Source organism: Fonsecaea pedrosoi (genome assembly GCF_000835455.1).
Source record: "Fonsecaea pedrosoi CBS 271.37 unplaced genomic scaffold supercont1.3, whole genome shotgun sequence".
Classification (NCBI taxonomy): Eukaryota; Fungi; Ascomycota; class Eurotiomycetes; order Chaetothyriales; family Herpotrichiellaceae; genus Fonsecaea; species Fonsecaea pedrosoi.
Window position 1 is genome coordinate 1,611,727 of NW_013550613.1, and position 19,026 is coordinate 1,630,752.

General features: G+C 53.7%; 8 protein-coding genes across 8 annotated transcripts; 3 read left to right on the plus strand and 5 right to left on the minus strand.

The window, feature by feature from the left end:
• Positions 1–368: 368 nt before the first annotated feature.
• Positions 369–2,022, minus strand: Z517_04471 (uncharacterized protein; the record flags this gene model as incomplete). The annotated part of the gene is made up of 4 exons (XM_013429800.1): positions 369–1,703; positions 1,761–1,809; positions 1,863–1,914; positions 2,013–2,022. 4 exons carry the CDS (start codon positions 2,020–2,022, stop codon positions 369–371), a joined length of 1,446 nt encoding a protein of 481 aa, XP_013285254.1.
• A 542-nt stretch (positions 2,023–2,564) lies between these two features.
• Positions 2,565–5,098, plus strand: Z517_04472 (uncharacterized protein; the record flags this gene model as incomplete). Its single annotated transcript, XM_013429801.1, has 8 exons — positions 2,565–2,727; positions 2,784–2,835; positions 2,916–3,670; positions 3,726–3,858; positions 3,912–4,121; positions 4,178–4,333; positions 4,394–4,562; positions 4,616–5,098. The coding sequence occupies 8 exons, from the start codon at positions 2,565–2,567 to the stop codon at positions 5,096–5,098; spliced, it is 2,121 nt and encodes a 706-aa protein (XP_013285255.1).
• A 92-nt stretch (positions 5,099–5,190) lies between these two features.
• On the minus strand, positions 5,191–5,813 carry Z517_04473 (uncharacterized protein; the record flags this gene model as incomplete). The annotated part of the gene is made up of 2 exons (XM_013429802.1): positions 5,191–5,710; positions 5,764–5,813. The coding sequence occupies 2 exons, from the start codon at positions 5,811–5,813 to the stop codon at positions 5,191–5,193; spliced, it is 570 nt and encodes a 189-aa protein (XP_013285256.1).
• A 655-nt stretch (positions 5,814–6,468) lies between these two features.
• Z517_04474 (uncharacterized protein) lies at positions 6,469–7,524 on the minus strand (the record flags this gene model as incomplete). The annotated part of the gene is made up of 1 exon (XM_013429803.1): positions 6,469–7,524. The coding sequence occupies one exon, from the start codon at positions 7,522–7,524 to the stop codon at positions 6,469–6,471; it is 1,056 nt and encodes a 351-aa protein (XP_013285257.1).
• Positions 7,525–8,250: 726 nt separating this feature from the next.
• Z517_04475 (uncharacterized protein) lies at positions 8,251–9,000 on the minus strand (the record flags this gene model as incomplete). Its single annotated transcript, XM_013429804.1, has 1 exon — positions 8,251–9,000. One exon carries the CDS (start codon positions 8,998–9,000, stop codon positions 8,251–8,253), a length of 750 nt encoding a protein of 249 aa, XP_013285258.1.
• A 449-nt stretch (positions 9,001–9,449) lies between these two features.
• On the minus strand, positions 9,450–10,665 carry Z517_04476 (uncharacterized protein; the record flags this gene model as incomplete). The annotated part of the gene is made up of 3 exons (XM_013429805.1): positions 9,450–9,707; positions 9,806–10,445; positions 10,568–10,665. The coding sequence occupies 3 exons, from the start codon at positions 10,663–10,665 to the stop codon at positions 9,450–9,452; spliced, it is 996 nt and encodes a 331-aa protein (XP_013285259.1).
• A 2,872-nt stretch (positions 10,666–13,537) lies between these two features.
• Positions 13,538–15,793, plus strand: Z517_04477 (uncharacterized protein; the record flags this gene model as incomplete). Its single annotated transcript, XM_013429806.1, has 1 exon — positions 13,538–15,793. One exon carries the CDS (start codon positions 13,538–13,540, stop codon positions 15,791–15,793), a length of 2,256 nt encoding a protein of 751 aa, XP_013285260.1.
• Positions 15,794–16,422: 629 nt separating this feature from the next.
• On the plus strand, positions 16,423–17,686 carry Z517_04478 (uncharacterized protein; the record flags this gene model as incomplete). The annotated part of the gene is made up of 2 exons (XM_013429807.1): positions 16,423–17,071; positions 17,136–17,686. 2 exons carry the CDS (start codon positions 16,423–16,425, stop codon positions 17,684–17,686), a joined length of 1,200 nt encoding a protein of 399 aa, XP_013285261.1.
• Positions 17,687–19,026: the final 1,340 nt, after the last annotated feature.

Genomic DNA, 19,026 nt, shown 5'->3' on the forward strand with positions numbered 1-19,026 from the left:
TGGATACTTCTCCCAAGTGCCGATGGTTGCCCGACATACAAGTACACGGCCTCTCTGAGTCAAGGGACGGCCAATTTTCGACGCTTGGGTAGAAGTGAAAAGGGAATCTTGTCTTTGTAGTTTCTTATACCTCGACTCGACGGATCGTCTAGGCAGGATTGACAGTCGCGCTACCCAAGGTCTTTGGTGGATGGGTTCCATTTCGGCTTCATTCTTTTAGCCTGTGGAAATTGCCGCAGGACACGTGCAACCGGGGTGAACGATAGATCCAGGATGTTCGGGTTGCGCTCGAAGATCAGCAGACTTAGTCCAGTATTGTGGACTTCAAATCTTGAAAGGATTTTAGATCTGGTGCAGAGAGGTATCCCTCAAGTCACACTGCTCGCGTCCTCGGTATCCGGTCCAACGATCTGACCTGAGTTCTCAGCCTTGGTCTCGACTTCGTCGTCAGTCTTTCCATCCGCGTCCACAAGAACAATGTCGGCGTCTTCGGTGAGCCACTGTTGCTTCTGCTGCTTCTCGTCGCCTTTTCCGCTCTCGTCGACTTGCATGGCGTCCACATCGGTGCCTTCAACGGCGTCCTTGAGCACAATTTCGAAGTCGTCCGAATCCGCCGCTGATCCAGGTCCACCCAACGATATGGCCGTAGAGCCCAAAGTACGACTTTGTGCAGAAACGACTGCCTGCGCGTCACTTGCATCAATGGCAGACTCGTTTCCCTCTTCGCCTGGAGGACTTCCAATATGTATTTCCACATCTTGACCATCGACTCTTCCCATATCCACGGATCCAACGAGGTCTGGTCCGCGGGCGTGAGGTACCATATCTCCTTCATCGACGAGGGAATTCTCTTCCATTGTCCCACTCACATGTGTATCAGAAGGGTTTCGGGTCACAGGTACTACACCAGCCTCTTGTTCCATACGTATCAACTCGCCTTGGGTAACTGCGCCATCTGCCCTTCCAGGTACTAGCGAATCTCCATCGCCCTGTGTCATCGGCAGGAGGAGAGCGTCGTCCAAGCCATCAGTACTGGTGCTGGCATTCGAGTCTGGGGGGCCTGTGTCTTCACCAGAATCCTCGCCACCATTAAGTCCATTTCGTAACCACGGTATTGGAGTCAGGAGTGCGCCACCTAGACTTTCGTCACTGCCTAATGAATTGCTGTCGTAGCCATGGCGCACGTCGCCGTTGTTCCAGAGTATTCCCCCTCCTCCATCTCCATTGACACCATTCACCACGGACGGAGTGTCGGAAAGCGGGAAAATATCCGCAGGGCTACTGACGCTGACAACTCGATCGACGGCTCGTAACCAGGCCGGGAGGGTCTTGTAATGTTTTCTGGGGTATAGAATAAGTTCTGCCAGCCGTTGTATCGTATGAGGGGGTCTTTCTGAAAATGAGGATCGAAGTGTATGTGTTACGCTATTGAGGAGTTGCAGTAATATTTCGTGAAGTTCATTCAGCGCACCGACATCGGCATCTTGGGATTGAGGGAGAGAATCAGGCACATGGCTTGTAGAAGTCGCCGACGATGTTGGGAAGGGTGGGACGGGAGGTAGATTCCGCACAGGTGTCGATGGTGTCTGCGGGTTAGGATTGGAATCACCCATCTGTGTCGGCTGTGTTTGACTCGGTGAGGAAGGAGCCGGCCGATTTATTGTGGGATATGGCCGTGGCATAGGGAATTCCGTATACACAATCTGTCCATCGCATGTCAATCCCACAGTGAGCAATACTTCACAGAATCAAGTATGTACCTCATTGAGTCGCTGGAGTAGTGGTTCGATGATGGCGGGCCATTTTTCACTGGAGCAGGGTAAGTCTCAATATCGCAGAACTAAGCGACAGAACGAGCATACTAGTCCATCTCGCCATTACTGGCCACATGTTGTAGGGTCTGTTCATCCAAGGCTGATGGCACGAGTCAGCGTTTCTGGTGGAAAATGTTGGCGGCTTCAAATCGGCTTCAGGTATTCGCGACATCAAGTCAAGCAAGCGGGTAGACGTACCTAGAGACATAGTGTACACTCGTCAGGCAAATCAGCTATGTGAAAGATCCGAGTCTCCAAAGAGATATTAATCTTCAGAAGATACGATACGCAACCGACGAGGCTGCAAGCGACACGATCAAATCTGCGCAAAAGGCGTCGTGGCGGGTGGTCCTCCAGGGTAGACGAGGGCCACAGGCTAAAGAGGCGCCGAGCACGAGACTTTGGCGCAGCTAAGCGCCTGTGGCAATTGAGGGTGTGTTGTCCCTACCTAACGAAAAATAATGGGGGCACCCAGGGGGCAGGGAAGCTTGGCCGGTTCCGTTTGGTGTTTCTCATCATCCACCCCCAAAGAACCCAAGGGTCCCCTCGCCCCCCCCGTAGTGAGTCTTCCATGCTTTGAGACCATCTGGCTACGCTATTGAGTAGTTACCGGGGCGATACTTGGCACCAATCCGAAGCCTTCGACCAAAGTGTGAAGTCATTAAAATCGACTTGGCAATTGTCCCAGTCACACGTGCGCGTGCGGAGGTTAGCTTCATCTCACACGAGACTTATCTTCCCGATGCTGTTATGGTTGTCCGCTGTAACGGGGCATTTCAACGGCAGATTGCCTACGAATATATAACGCCACTCGCGGACACGCACATACAACCGTCCAAACCAAATGTCTCAAAAGCCTATAAGGCAGCGAGTGTCGGTAGCATGCACGACATGCCGCCTGAGAAGAAGCCGGGTAAGGACTTCATCCCACACCGCTTGACCTCGTATGGGTGCTGACAGCAGACCCAGTGCGACGGCCAATTGCCGGAATGCAGTACGTGCGTCCGGCTAGGAAAGCAATGTGAATATCCCTACGAGACAGAGAAACGCAAGTATGTTATCCGTGCCGTGCTCTTCGGGCTGAGAGGTTGAGAAAACTAGGCCGCCAACGAAACATTATATCGAAGCCCTCCATGCACGCGTCAAATCTCTGGAACGCCAACTACATGCATGCCAACAACACGGATCTCTGTCTACCGCATTGGACTTTGTGAACATAAGCCCCAGTGTTGCTCCAACCCTAGGCGGAGAGGACGCCCGTCCTGCCCAATCTCATACTCGGGAACTGGATCTATGGCCCACGACAGAGCGAGGCCCCCTTGACGAGTTGACAGAGACTGCGGGTCAATTGGACATTGCTGAGGACGGCCATCTACGATTCTTCGGCGCTCCGAGCTATTTCAATCTCCTTAAGAGTGCCCCTTATTTGACTACCAGGAGCACCAAGCAAGACGACTTGGACCTGACAATGCAACCGAACACGATTGATGTTGATCTCTCATACGAACTGCAAACTCACCTACTGAACTTATTCTGGAGGTGGCAGAATCCCTGGCAATATCTGATTCATCGACAAGCCTTTTGTCGAGCATTCGAGAGCAGGTTGTATGACGAATACTGCACCCCGCTTCTTCTCCGCTGTGTGCTCGCTCTGGGCAGCAGATACTGCGATCACCCAGGGCCTCGGCTGGATGCGAGAGACGCAAACACGGCTGGTGATCTTCTGGCTGCTCAAGCTAAGGATATCTTGAGCGTCGAGATCGAACACCCATCCACTTCCACGACGGCTGCACTCGCCATCTTGGCCCTACGGGAGATGTCCGTCAACAAAGAGACCCTGGGATGGATTTATATTGGTGAGTGTCTGGTCTTCTGCGTGTGTGGTAGGCTGTTAACCTAGGATGGTTTTAGGGATGGCAGTTCGTATCGCATATAACCTAGGCCTGAATTTGGACTGCCAAAAATGGGTTCACCGGAGTAAGATCACTGAAGAACAATCCGAGATTCGAAGAATTACTTGGTGGGGCTGCTATCTTCTAGACAAGTACTCTTGATACGATATCGAAGGAATGTCTTCGTCAAGCTGACCACATTCAGGCTGTTTAATATCGGACTGGGACGCCCCAGCATGATACGCGAGAGCGACATCACCGCGCCGAAACCGACTCTCCTCAAGGAAGAAGAGTTCTCTCCCTGGACATCGATCGAAGGTGGAGAGTCCACCCAGCCGCTTGCATCCCACTGTGTAACGAACTTGCGGTACATGACGACAATCTTTCAGCTTGCGAGCCCGACTCTGGACAGTATGTATGTTCCTCCTGCCACACTACCTGCCACCAGGGCCAATTCTCACTGCTCTCCAGATACGGTCCGAACAGCGAGCTCAGCTTCTCCGAGAAGCAAGAAATGGCCACAAAGACCCACGTTACCCTGACCGAGCAATATTCGAATCTGCCTAGCATATTGAAACTGCCTCACTCGACGAAGACGGCTCTTCCCGCCCACATATACTCGCTCCAGTATGTTTCTTCTGATGCTGCTTGGTATGCGCACGTGTCAAAGACTGATGCCTTACGCAGTTTGCAGTATCACACGGTCATCATCTTGCTGCACCGGCCGTTCCTCCGTCGCGAAGAGCAATTGGCTTCCTTTCCTGACCTTGACCCCCTCTCTCATCGTCACATCTGCACTTCCTCTGCCGAGGCTGTCTCCAGCATCCTCAGAGCTTATCGGTCCAGCTATACATTGGTAGGTACCGCCTCAGACGACCTCGTCCGTTGATGCGCTAAGTCTGGCCGTAGAGAAGGATACCCATATCGACGGTTCATGCAGTGGGCACTGCGTCGGTTATCTTGCTGTTGAATGCCACCTCGAACGACGCCGAGATCAGCCGCGCGGCTATCCGACTGCTGAAATTCAACATGGCATGCCTGCAGGAGATGAGCACCGCGTGGTCCTGGAGTCTCCGCGCGATCCGCTCCTTGCAAATCCTTGCCGAAAAATGGGCCGTGAACGAGAAACTACATGCCCAGAATAATCACAAGGCGGAGAATTTAATGCCGACTGGCCTAGCGATGCACGAGCTGAATATCGGAGGGCCAGGTCCTGGTAACGACAACAGTTCTAACACTACCCATGCCCCTATTGGCACAGCCGCAGCCGCCGCGTCCCCAACGTCGCCGGACAATATTGACTGGCTGCTCTCGTTCGACAGCGTGTTCCCGGACCCTCAAATGGACTATGGCTTCTTCGACCAGGATATATGGGAAATGGATGTTCCATGACCGGTTTTGTCCCAGCTGAAAGATGAATACCAACTGGCAATCCTCTGGCCACACCAAGTTTCAATCCTTCCTTCTGCAAAACCTCCCCAGCCTCAACGAAAATATCGGAAAAACAGATGTTGGTCACCGTCCTTGTCCATCCCGTACTCTTCACATCTACCACTTCGAACGAACCCGTCCCGAATCTTGTTCTGGCGCAGATAATACAGCGAGAGACCCGTACCCGAGACCGGCAGCACGCACAGAAGCACCAGGTTGATGATATATGCCGTTTGAAAGCTAGGAGCCTCAGACGCCCGGAACAGCCAGGTCGAGAGAATGCCGCCGGAGTTGGTGAAGAGAAAGATGGCGGCCACGCCCGTTGCGCGCCGGTAATGGCCCGAGAAATTGTTCGAGCCCCAGGAAAGGTAGACGGGGACAGAACTGTAGATGCCGGCGACCGTCAGGTGGATGCCGAAATATCGGACCCCGACGCCTTCGGTGGCGTATATGATGGCGACGCCGATGATTGCAACCAGAGTGGGGATGGCCAGGGAAGGGTAGCGGAAGTGGTATTTGTCCGAGTAATGGCAGCCGATGAGCGTGGTGATGACCCCAACCGTGAACGGGCCGCTATGAACATCAGCACACCCTGAATGAATGTTTCAAGCAGAAAGTTGACTTACGGGACGGTCAAGAGCTGTGCCATCACAGGGGTCATCGCAATGCTCTTCATGTCAGATATGACGGTCGGAAGAAAGCTATAGGGGTTTCCACCAGGCTTTGGCTGCTTGGACAACTTGCAAGATCAGATCGGGAGTTAGAGCTTACTATGCCTGGCTAAAGACCAAAGTTCCGCTGCTGAAGGCCACCACGGCAAGGCCGTACATCTGGGGTCGACGAAGACCGAGTAGACAGCCTCCCAGAGAAGCTGTTGCGAAACCACAGACGACGGTAAAGATGCCTACATGGAAGCGGAAAGGCAGTTTGAGCGTCAGACCCTTGGTCACAAAGACGCAGGACGTTTGGGCCGTTGGGGATACCTGGGGAATGTTTAAGGTGATTTCTGGAGTGGAGGACAAACAGAAAGGTACCGAGGTGGTTGATGGGAAGAGCTGAATGAGACGTCTGTCCTTTCGCTACCATTCTGTGATGGTGGCTATTACCCGGACATGTGGATGGCTCCAAAAGGTGGCTGGTTCAAAGCATACGCGATATCAATGAGGTCGAGAAAGACTTGCAACTGTCTAAGAGGGAAGGATGAACTACAACACTCAGAATTCGGACAACTGTCATATTTTCTACAGCACGATCCAAAAATATATCTCCTCACCATATATCTTTCGCTATCTGTCCTCACTGTCACGTCCTCTCCCATCCGGGTTTCCAAGCTACCACGGTGCCACATTCTCAAACTCCGCAATCGTTTCGCCGAGCGGTTTGAACGCGGATGTGAGTGTTTTCGGTGGCTCCCCATCAGCTCTCGTCTCGTAATGTTTGGGCCGGTCGTCCACCACCAGCCGCAGCAGGTCTGGCCGCGAGTAGTGCCCGACCGGGTCCGCCAGCGTTTTGGCGCGGTCGATCAGGTCGAGGTCGATATCGCAGTAAATCAAGCCGTCGTGGTACGGATCAGACTCCTTGGTGAGCTGGCGACCGTCGGGGCCGAATACTCGAGCTGCGCCACCTCCGCCACCACCAACGGAGAAGGACTTGCCCGTCGCATTGTGGCCCTCGGTGTTCTTCTTCAGTCCCTCGGCGGAGATCATCTGGTTGCTGACCAGGACGAAGGTGCCTCCTTCCAGGGCATGCATGCGGCTTGCCGTCACCTCGTTCGCCTCGGTACAGACGGACCAAGGCTCCTCGCCCAGTGCCTCGCCGTGGTACGGCCACGCTGCCACGTGCACCTGCTCGTTCTGGGCGTAGGTGTGGTATTTGAGCAGTGGCTGGAAGTGCTCCCAGCAGTTGAGCATGCCGATCTTTCCCAGCTTTGTGTCCGCCACCGTCTGCAAGGAGTCGCCGGTCGAATCGCCAAACAGGGTGCGCTCCAGATGGGTGGGCTTGATTTTGCGACGGTGGAGGAGAACGTCCCCTTTGTCGTCGATGAGGACCTGCGCGAGGTACAGGGTGCTGGCCACCCGCTCGCTGAAGCCCAGGACGACGTGCATCTTGTTGGCCGCTGCCGCCTGGCGAATTCGAAGCATTTCGGGTCCATGCGCCGTCATGCTGTTCTTCATGTACTTCTGAACCAGAGGGATGTTCTCGCTGTACGTGCCGCCCCAGAGAAAGTTGGGATACCCTGGAATCCAGAGCTCAGAGAACGCGACCAGGGATGCTCCATTTGCGGCAGCCTCTTGGATGAGTTCGACCGTGCGATCGACCGCGCCTTGCAGGTCGAACCAGACTGGCTCAGCCTGTGAGATGGCAGCCTTGTACTTCCTGATGGACATGGCTGTTGCAACTGCGTTCGTGAAGAGCGGGCAAGCCCAGACTCGATGGCTATCTGAATCGTACCGATAGGTGACGATGAAGCAAGTGTCCTGGGGAAAAGGTACCTAGAAGCCACGGCCCCGGTCGACGAAGCTCGAAACCTATAAATCATCTCATGGAAACGAGCTTCTTGTCGACCTAACCGGAACAGCATTATCCAAGAAGCTTTCGCGGTAATTCAATGCCACAGAAAGAACATCTGGGCGTACTTGTTGGCTCCCATCTGCGCTAGTAAGCGAAGGAGGAATGACTTTATCGTTTCGTGCTGTCTGCGGAAGAGCATTATCCGGCCCTAGAACGAGGAATGCTCCATGTTCTCCAGACTTCCCCAGGACGAGGTGGGGGCCGCAAAGACCTCTCTCCACCTTCACCGGATAGACAGTATCCTATCTACGGAGGAAGTGGAGCAGGCGAGGCAGGGGTAAAGCAATTCTGCGCCGTGAATGCCCGTTACCAAGCCGAGATTGCAGGTAATCACCTGAGGTTTCCGCTTCAGTTTAATGGGAATCGCCGTTCCTTCTCAGAGAATCAATGTATCGGGTTGTCCCAATGGATATGCGGTTAGTTCGCTCAAGTGCAATGCAGCTGCTTGGCCCATTCAAGTCAGAATCACAGCGGAGAGATAAGAGATTGTCTTCTAGATTTCTATATGCCCTTTTCCAGCACCTCCTGCCCACTCACCTCCTTTAATGATTACTATAATGCTTTGGCCACCGCTTGATCGCCTCCTTGAAGCCCATTCCACGCTTTACATCCTCTAGCAGACCGTCGTCCGCCTCCTTCTGCACGGGCAGCAGCTCCATGACCTCCTGCAACCTCGCCCTCGGGATCACACAGCAGACCATCTCGGCCTCGTCGGCGACCAAGATGTCTCCCGGAGCAACGACCACGCCTCCAATCTTGATAGGCACATCCACGGCCCAGGGTTTCGCCTCGAGACTCGTGCCGGGGCTCGTCAGGGCCTTTGCCCAGCATTGAAAGCTTCCGTCCTTGCATAGCTCGCCGCAGCCGACGCGGTCCCGGGCCCGGCCGTCGATAATGCACCCCTTGACGCCGCGGAGCTTGTACCGCGTCGCCACGATGTCGCCCAGCAGGGCCGCGATCTGGTGCGAGGGCTGCTGCATGAGGACCACGGAGCCCGCCGGCGCAACGTCGGTGAAGTGCTTGTCGTTGGGCAGGTTGGATTCCGCGGGCACCATCATGCCGTCATACTGCGCGCCTGGCGTGTGAGCGTTGTCGACGAAGAGGACCGTGCTGACGGGCGCCACGAGGCGGCCGGGGGAGCCATGGTGTTGAACGGCTGGGAAGGGCAAGATGTCGCGAAGGTAGCCTGCAGCCGGGGCGTGGAGTTTGAGGAGCGCATCGGAGACGTCGCAGGGTGAGTAATCGCGAGCGATCTGTGCACAGATGGACGGGATGTCGAGATTGGGAGACATGGCTGTTGTTCAGCTGCTGGGGACTTTTCCAAGAGGATTGTCGATTGTCATTATTGGGCTTTTCTTACACCAGGTAGGTAGGTAACTGTACCTTTGTTTGTATACGAACGAACGAGCCCCGTTTTCCCCCGCACCGAGCTGGAGAAATCACAGCCTCGGCAGCACCAAGGAGATGAAGACATTGGACGAGTCAAAGCGTGTTGACTGGGGTGGGGAGCAAAGATGCCGCTGGACTTCTCCAAATCGCTATAAAAGATCTGAGTATTTCTGTGTGACGGAACCGCAGAGATCGACTATCTGACAGAAAACAGGCACGTTGTTCTCTGAGGCGATAAAGCCGACTAGATCGCAGGTCTTGGGATACTATTTGGTCGGCGAAAGCCCCCGATATAGCCGCCCAGATTGATTCCAGTAGACCATCCATCCGCATCACCGCACGGCAGAAATGGTCATGCAGCACGCACCACGATCCTCACCCCATGACTGTCCGGCCGATACAAGGGGGTTACTCCATCACCAATGATCTCGAGGTCCTGGTAGCTATTGTCGTACAGCTCTCGGAGGTCCTGATCCCCTTGGAAGTGGACGTCTGGGCTGCCGTACTGCTGAAACGCGGCCGCCGTGGCGAGGTACAGCTCAGCGTAGGCCCGGGCACCACGTGAGAAGGGGACGAGGTAGCGGTCGAGTGTTGGGTCGTCGATCCACCGCTGAGACCGGAAGGCCATAGGGTCTTCGAATTAGGTCGGGGAGTGGTGGATGAGGAGGCCGGTTATAGGAAGGGGGAATGTCCGGTCGAAGGGTGTACGTCTTGTGTCTGGCAGCGGGTTTCTTCTTGTCGGTCCGAGACCTTAGATTGGTAGATGAGGGTCTCGTCCGGGGCGATGCGCTTGATCAGCAACCATCGCTGATTGTGCTTGATGCTCTGCTCATCCTGCAGTACTTCCGCCTCCCGAAGATCAAAGATGGCCTCGGCCACAAGCCGGAAACTGTCCTTGAGCGTGGCCTCTGACATCGCATTAAGCCAGAAGATGGACTCGTCTTCCTGGTAGTGGCGCTTCGCGAAAGCGCGATGGCTAGTTGTGTCTTTCCCATCCCACCCGTACCACCCAGCACCAGTCGTCGTTGCTCTCAAGACGAGCCACCCGGTCGTAGAATCTCTTGCATCTGAGCCATCTCGGACTCTCGCCCGATGAAGAGTTTGGGGTTCATGTAAGGCGCCTGGATGAGGCGGACGCCAACAGGCTCTCGGAAGCTTAAGTCTTCTTTTTGCTGGATGACTAGTGTCAAGGGCGATCAGCTTTGTCCGTTTTGAAACACCGAACAAACGAGCATATAGATAGTAGAATTCGTTCCAGAACATCGAAAACCCAAATAGTGTTTGATAAACCACCCGCATTGATTCGAGGATCTGGAAACATATAGAGGCTGAGGTGTTTGTGTAAAGACTAGATGGGTCAATACCAACTCGCCTTCCATCATCCACCTGTGAAATGAATATGTTCTCGTCATGGCTAGTTCTTACCAAAATTCCGAGTTTGGACCTTTTCACGATTGACCACCAAAATACCATTTGTCTTGATTCATGTAGTTCTCCATATTACCTTGACTGGTGAACGCCATTCCCGAAACCTCTTCCTCAGGCATCAACCGCCGCGCCGACTTCATCTCTTTGATAATTTTCTCCAGCTCGGCGCAATCTGCTCGGGTTTGGCTGATTAGACCGCATGGTGGTTGACCACCAGTTACACGTCCTTCCGTGATCGACACCATCAGCTCTTCCACCTTGTTGCCCTTGCCCAGTCTCTTAACGATCTTCGCGTATCGTTTCTCCCACCCATCATTTTCTACAGGCAGGGCCTCTCAAAGATTTATCTTAGATTTCCCGCTCTTTCATCGCGTCCCTCCGGCGTCTTCTCCAACGCCTCATAAACGTCCGCAGACAAAGAATCTTGGATCGGTTGCAGGTGGCTCTTATATGTCTCGAGGGTGTCGCGGAGGAAGGAGAGGCGGCGCCCCCCGACGTGGAACGTGTCTGGTAGCTTTACGTCTTTCTGTGCGCCGTCGTAGACCTTGATTGAGGCGTCGATGATACTGATGACGGCTGAAATCGCGCCGATCACTTCCAGCCCGGGCACCTTAGGGTTACACGTCAACGCGTCTAATAAAGTCTATTCTCCGAACCTGCACAAGAGAGCGCTCGACGGAAGATTTGCTTCAAGGCGATAATTACGTAGCGATTTGGAAGCTGCCGGGTAGAGGATAAAACGACTTCATGGTCAGGCTGAGGGGCGGCTGAATAAGTCCGGTGAACCATGTAGGCAGCCGCCACAAGCAAATCGCTGCGAGGCGGCGATCGTTGCCCGAAGCTCGGATGCCGAGGTCCAGATCACGTGAAGATATTCTATGTCAGTGATTTCGCTTCATGAGATATGTTGCTATCACCGTAGTATCTCGAACGTATCCCTCCGTCGTTATGAATAAAGCGGACGAATGAAGGACTATATACTTAGGGAGCGCTTAGTGATGGCTTGGGGATCGCGCAGGGAGCGGAAGGTGAGCCGAGGCCGGCGAGCGGCTAATTAGAATAGGACGGGGGACGATGGGTTCTTCGCCCGCGACTACCTGTGGAGTTCAGCACGAGCACTCCAAGAAGAAAGTCACTTTCATAAAAGGTACAAGTACTCGGTATATATCTGCTTGTCTCTATCCGTGCCGCTCTCCTACTCCACCACCAAGTGAGTATCAAAATTGTCAATAGAGCGGAACTCTAAACTCTGGACGTTATTCTCTATAAATCTCCTTCTTATGTCTCCTCAATGCCGGTTATGTCCGAGTTTATGTTGTGCCTCTGGATTGTACCGAGTCCCGAGTACAAATACCTGAATCGGATGCAAGGTCAATCGATGACATTTACCTACGAGGTACAGAAGGCGAAATGTCCCGTCAGCGTCTCCAGAGTAAGATCTCACGACCACAGGTTTGGTGCTCGGGATGTTGCAGCACAGGACGCAGGACGCAGCACCTGTGCTAACTTAACCTAACCGTTCGTACGATGCTACCAGTACCGAGTAGACTAAAACGCTATTGAAAGCAGCTTCTCTCGACTCGGCGAACCGGTTCATTTGCCATGCTATTTGTCTTCTACTCGGTCCCCTCACACCACCTTTTTTTTTTCCAAGGCGGAACTTGTCAAGCGGCAAGGAACTAGACATATAACTGTAGTAGTCCAGGAAAATATTTTGGCCACAAATCCTCAGATCAAAGGAGCCCGAGCCGGGTCAACCTCTTGGTGCACGGTCTTCAGTGGCAAAAAACAACCCCGGTCCTGGCCCCTTCGATTCTATCCAATCCTTTAGACTGTGCCTGTTTTAGACGCCTTTGCTCAAGTTCAGTCTCAGTCAGGGTTGGCGATCTAAAACAAATCAATCTGATCCGGGCTTCCTTCATCGCCCTGAAACACGCCCGTGCACGCCTCCCTTCTGATCCTCTTTCGGAGGAGTGGCTGCTTTTCCGAACAGTTTTCGAGGGGTGACGGCAACCCCCATATAGGCCAAGGCCGAGAACAAGGGCACGAAGGGGTTGCGGGAGATGTTCCAAAACCCTCTGGTGGCCTCTACAGTAAATGGCTGGCTCCAAGCCTCGGGCTGATGCTTGCCCGTGTGACGGAGGGCAAAAGCCTCCCACCGCCCACCGCCCACTGCCCACTGCTCACCACTGCCACTGCTGGTTGCCGCTGGTTGCTGCTGGTTTCCAGTGCTGACACAACGCCAGAAAGCCCCGGAAAGGCGGGAGGCTAGCCACGGCGGGCGTAGACCTGAAGAATGTGGCTCCCGCCTAACCCTCTCGGCGAGCCAGTCAGCGCTGTCGCTGTCCCCGAAGACGGGCCTCGATGGCCTCGGTGGCTTCTAACCCTGGTCACTACCTGGTCCAGCAACTCGCCCTGGGTCGTCCCTAGGGCGACTCTTTGGGCTTCCCTCAAACTTTCTCCGTTGTCCTTGGTTGTCCTCGACTGTCCCTCAAGCGGCCAGAGCCAAATCGGCTGTTGATCGAAGGGCAACCGCTCCCGCGCTCTGAACCTTTTCGCCCACACACACACCTCTCAAAGCAAATCGCATCGCCATACGAGATACACGGCGTGTCCCACTACTACTGTCCGACCGCGTGCTTCCAAGGTCGCTTCATCCTCGTCCCCTCTCCACACCCCCGATCCCTCCAATAGTCGTCAGCATGCCTTTGTCCTGCTTCTCATCCTCAACCTCGACCTTTGACCTCGCCTCTGCTGTAAACGGATCGTGGCTTTGTTCTTTCACCGGCTCCTATTGTTCAGCCAAATTGGTCTTCACTTCTTTTGTTCTAAATATTGTGTCATGACGCCGTCTGCCAGCTGCTGTCACTGCTGCGCAGCGAGCCGACTCTTCTCCACGCCAGTCTTGCCCTGACTCCGTCCTCGCAATTTCTCGAAACACCAGGAATGAGCCCTACAAAACCTACCATAATCTTTCTGCCTTGACCAAGTCGAGACCTCTTTTCCTGCAACATGGGCACGTTCAATATCCCCTCCGAGGGGCTCGTCCTACGACGGGACCCCAAGTCCAATACCCAGAGTAAACACACGACAGAGCCCACCCAGGTGATCCGGTTGGACTTGGTTGAGTCCGTGACCAAGGACATTCTTCGATGCCTTAAAAGTAACGAGCAAGTTCGGTTCCGATGTGGAAAAAGACCAGTGGTGCAGTTTGGCAAGAAAACCATAACCCTGGAAAGCAGCGTCGAGACATTCCCCACCGAGATCTATTCCAAGTCCGACGACGACACAACCCCTCTATATTTCACTGGCAAGTCAAGCCATAGGCTTGAGGTCAGGAAAGCTGAAAAAGATACCGCAAAGGCCGACGAAGCCTTGGCTACCCTGGAAAGCACCCTTAAATCTATACAGGAGGAACGAGCGTGGAATGAGACGAGCTTAAAAGAAGACCTAAAACAAGCAGCAAGGAAAGATGTGAAACCGTCACCCTTATTAGGACAGGGTTCTGCTCTGAGGAAAGATCATCTGTTGGGATCTTTGAACAGATCTACACCGGGGAGTCCTTTTCTGAGTGCCTCGTATTCTCCCCGGCTTGGGCCTACCTCGGCCCCTTTGTCCTCTGGCATGTCGACAAAGGATCGAATACGACTCGATGCTATTCGCGTGCCGCTCGTGCACCTTCTGGCTGTCCGGCCCATGACACCAAAAGCGATCTGTGACCAATTGCGCGCAACCAAGGACGACATAGACAAACTGCTCGATAAGGTGTCACGGGAGTCCAAAGCAGAGGATGGGAAACGGGAGTTGAAGGAAAAGAGTTACCGGGAACTGGATGTGTGGAAATTCCAGTACCGCTCGCAGGAGGAGAGACAAGCAGCTATTGATCATGCCATCCAAGCTTATGACAGGATGAGGGTGGAGAAGAAAGACCCTCTCTGGCAACTCTTACTTCCCTCAGAGGAAAGGGGAAAGGGTAAGGTCTTGTCAAAGCTGAACTTTGACAAGCCAGTATCCAGTCACACCACGCCCAGGCCTGACCGTCCGAATGAGGACGGCAACGAGGTTAAAAATGAGGTGTCGGACCGAGATCATGGTAAGCCCCGAGCGAAGAAGGATAAGGAGCCAGTCGGTGTCGAAAAGGCGCGCAAAGAAAAAGTTCCTACCAAGGCTACCGTCAAGGGTGATACAAGTGGTACTGGCAGAGGCAAGGACAAGGACAAGGAGCCCTCGCACCTAAAGTCTGCCAAAGCAGATGCCAAATTCAAGTCCTCTGAACGCATTGAGGACTCTGATGAAGAAGCCGAAGCAGCAGAAGTCGTCGCCAAGCCCAAGAAGCACGACGCAGGGAAAACGAAATCAACGCCCGCCGTGAAGAGAAAGCCAGAACCAGCTCCTCTCAAATCGGTCAAGTCGCCGCTCACAACTGCATCTCCGAAAAAGGCTGCCCACAAGTCCACGCTCTCAAGCTCGTCGTCTTCGAGTGGTAATAACAGTGCGAGTGATAAGCCTCGTTCCGCCGCCACAGCCCCCTCCAAGTCGTTGAAACCCCAGAATCATCAGAAGCTGGAAAGTACGGCTTCTCGCATTTCTCCACGGCCACGGCACGACAGTTCACCGCAGAAGCCATCGCCCCTTGGCTCTTCACCTCCCACCACCTCGACGGACGTGGACCACTCCAGCTCCAGCAAGGCATCAAATCAATCTTCGGCCCCGTCATCTCCGCCGTCCAGCACCGACATGCCCCAAGCGAAGCAGGCTAATAAATACTCTCCTATCATTTCAGACAAAAGTAGGAACGTGTCTCGCGGCAGGAGCCCGGGTCCGAACACCGTGAAGCGCAAAGCCGCCCCTTCCGACGACGATCGTCCTGCAAAACGGCAGCATCAGCAACAAACGTCCACTTCAAGTCATTCGACTCCCCTGCTGAATGGTGCAGCTGAGCACCCTGTCCTCAAACGCCCTGGTGCTCCGATCCGCACCGATTCTGAACGATCATCAAGCCCCGATAAACCAGGACCCAACCGGGCGGATGTCATTGAGGAGGCGAGAAGGTTCCAGAAGTATTACAAACGCTACAAGGACCTTTACGACAAGATATCACAGGTGGACGAAAAGGAGCGTGATGATAAAGACATGACTGACCTTTGGAAGATGCACAAGCGGCTCAAGGAGATGAAGGCCGATATCTGGGCCAATTGGGGGAGAATCGAGAAGCTCGGTACAGCTGACACTAATGGGGAGGTGAGAGCCATGCTTGCTGTGGCATGAGAAAAGTGCTTTGTGATACCAAGGATATGAGAAACCGGATAAAAAACACATTTGCAGGGGAGACAAAGAGTTCATTCTACCAGCCTTTGTGAGTACATACAACCTTTACGATTCTGCAATGATTCAGACTCGGATAAGCCTGATTCTAGAGAAATGAGATTTGCTACCTTTATGAGAACTGTGTTTGCCCGCTGTAGGTACCTCGACCGATTAATAGCCAGAAACCTGCCGTGCTTGTTCGATTTCAATCTACACCTGGTCTTCGTTCTGCGGGTCTGGTAGGAACTCATCACTTGCTAACAACAGCCAAGTCACTCTCTTGTGGTGATTCACAAGGACTGTGGACCGAACTTTCTTATCAGATCCTTGCCTTCATGTCCTCACGGCGCAATCAACAATCCCTCCTTCCCCTACCGTCTTGACTCTAACCACAAGCACATATCGACTTCATTCCCTTTTTTTTCCCCCTCTCTCTCTCTCGCTGGCCTTGGCGTGGCTGATGACCGAAACCAGGACTGCATCCACAGTGTCTTGACATCGCCTCCCAATCTCGATCCACTTTTCACTTTGGACTGAGTCTGGGCGAGTCTCGAGGATTCTTTTTGCGTCTCACTCATTTCCCGCTCAAAATGGCCAAAGACAAGTCACGGAAACACGCAAATGGCAAGCGTCATTCGAGTGTCACTCCGCAGAAATCCACCCGCCTCACGCAAGACATTGTGGACCTCACCAAAACGGACCCGTGGGCTCACCAGGCGAGACGAGCACGGTCTGTCGCGGCGGGCGCCGTTCCCGGCTCCGGTTCCAAACTGACACCACTGTCACCAGCCTTTGGCGGGAGAAAAGTTGTGGATACAGGATCGGCACCACGTCTACAGACCACGATCGAGGTTCCGCAAGATCCCAAATCAAACCCCACCTACATCTTTCAACAGCTGGCCTTGTCCAAGAATCGTGCCAACACTCAACCTTCGTTCTATGGAGCAGTAGGTGCCGATGACGGCGAAGCTTCGAGCAGGAGTGATGCCACCGAGCGTGACAGTACTCCAACTCCCGGCCACACAGGGACCAGAGACAAAACTAAGCCAAAGAAGAAGAGGAAGTCTATTGAGGGCAATGGCAGGGAGCAGCTGCAAGACAGGGGAAATGAAAAGAGGTCAGCAGGCACGGGAAAAGCTCAGCATCAGGAGAAAGAGGCCAGGCAGCGAGAAGACAAGAAGAAACGCAAGGACGAGAAAAAGAAGAAACAGCCGACCAATCCAACAGAGGTACGACCAGGTACGAGGACAGATCCCCTTGAAATCCTACCGTAATGGGAAACCATAGCAACTAACTCTCGCAGCTACTACAGTCGAGTCACGGAAGCGCAAACGTAACGATGAAGAAGCCGAGGCCTTCAAACGCCGCGTCGAAGTCGAAGCTAATGCGGTCAAGGGACTTCGGGAAAGTCTTCCAGCCGTCCGCCTTGACCGCGTGTCCCGCAGACTTGAACGGGAAGAGGGCATTAAGCCGACCGAGATGGCTGTGCTGCTCGTTACCTCTAGAGAAACAATCATCGACCTCGCGAGACAGCAGGTGTTGCAAACCGAAAGGGCCCAGAAGACCATCCAGGACGAGTTGTTGAGAATACTGAAGGACCAGAATCAGAGGCTCGCCGAGCTGGAGGGGAAGACCAAATCCAGGGCGGCGCCGTTGTTGGTGAAACATGCTCCGGAGAGGGAGGTCGAGGTGATTGACGACACCTCTTCTTCCTCCTCTTCTGACGACAGCAGCAGTGACAGCGATGATGACGATGACGACGACGACGAAAGTGTACAGGAGTCACATGTCGGAAAGAAATCCAATAACCCCTTGCCAGCGCAGAAACCTCTTGACAGATGCCCGACTCAGTAAGGACTAATCACTGTGGACCAAATCTCCCTGTATGTAGGGTGTCTTGCGCAGAGTGCAAATTGGCTATGTGGGAACCGGGGCTGTGCAAGGAGACAAGTATGCATGAAATGGAAGAAGATTCGAATGGAGAAATGGCGGAGAGCAATGAGAACACGCCTGCCTGCATGCCTGCCTGCCTGAGCTGTACTATCCGCTAGGCTTGATCGTGGTGGCGAAGGAAATTGGTTGCGCCTGTATTCACCCAGCACGAGTCCTGTAAGGCAAGAAGAAAAAGAATCTTTTGCCAGGGGACTGAGCTACCTAACGAATGTCTCGCTGGTGTTTCGAGCAATGAGCAACAAGCAATGATCATCAGCTGTTAGCTCTGTGCTGTACTGTCAAATGTGAAATGTGAAAAAAAAAAAAAAAAAGAAGAAAAACTACTTCCCCTCGCCTAATGGTTGTAAACATACTTGCTGTACTGTACCTGTGCGGTCCGCAGTAAGGAAGGAGGGAAGGCGTCCTCCAGCCGTGCCACCTGGCCGGCCATCAAGAATCACATTTGTGGGTGAGATGGTGGGTGGTTCTAAGCGGTTCGGGACGAACCTTACGCTCTTTGGGCTTTTGCTTTTGCTCTTGACCACAGCCTCTCTCAGCCTCGCATCAGACCCCTGGTCTTAGGCTTCCAGGTTGATGAGCCTCTCTCCCCCTCCGCCATCATTTCTCGTGGGCATCAATTTACCAGTCACCAGTCACCAGTCGCCAGTCGCCAAATCTCAAACCCTACAATCTTGCCCCGGTGCCCCATTGCCTCGTTACCCTGTTGCCCTGTTGCACAGGTGCTCAATACTCAAGAGTTCGTGACGGGTTCCCCTCCCTTCCTCCTCTTACCTTATGCCGGCCATGAGAAGGCGGCGAGGATGCTATCCGAGCCAGAGGTACGCTGAAAAATGCCTCAAATTTCACACGGCTCACTGACATGAAGTCAGCTTTGTGGCACGAGCCGGATTTCAAGGACTACCTCGTTGAAAGAGTGGGCCATGTGGCGAGCGAGGAGCAAGAATGTTTGGAACTGCTAAACGAGGACCTTGGGCAGCTTGAGGAGTGTGCGATAGGCTGTGGCCTTGCTGAGATTGACACACAGTCAGTAAGTGCATTCTCCTAATGTTGGACCAAGTCAAGCGTCCCTTGGGAGTACATATCACTTAGGTCGTTGCATATCCACCCAATGTGGAATGAACGTCCAACGCTGGGGTAGATCCAGCCTCAGTGCACGGATGTATCGCTGATGATTCAAGCCACCCACAAGTTCGCAGCAAGTCACCGCCGCACATACAAGGAGCGAGCGAACCACGTCTTGT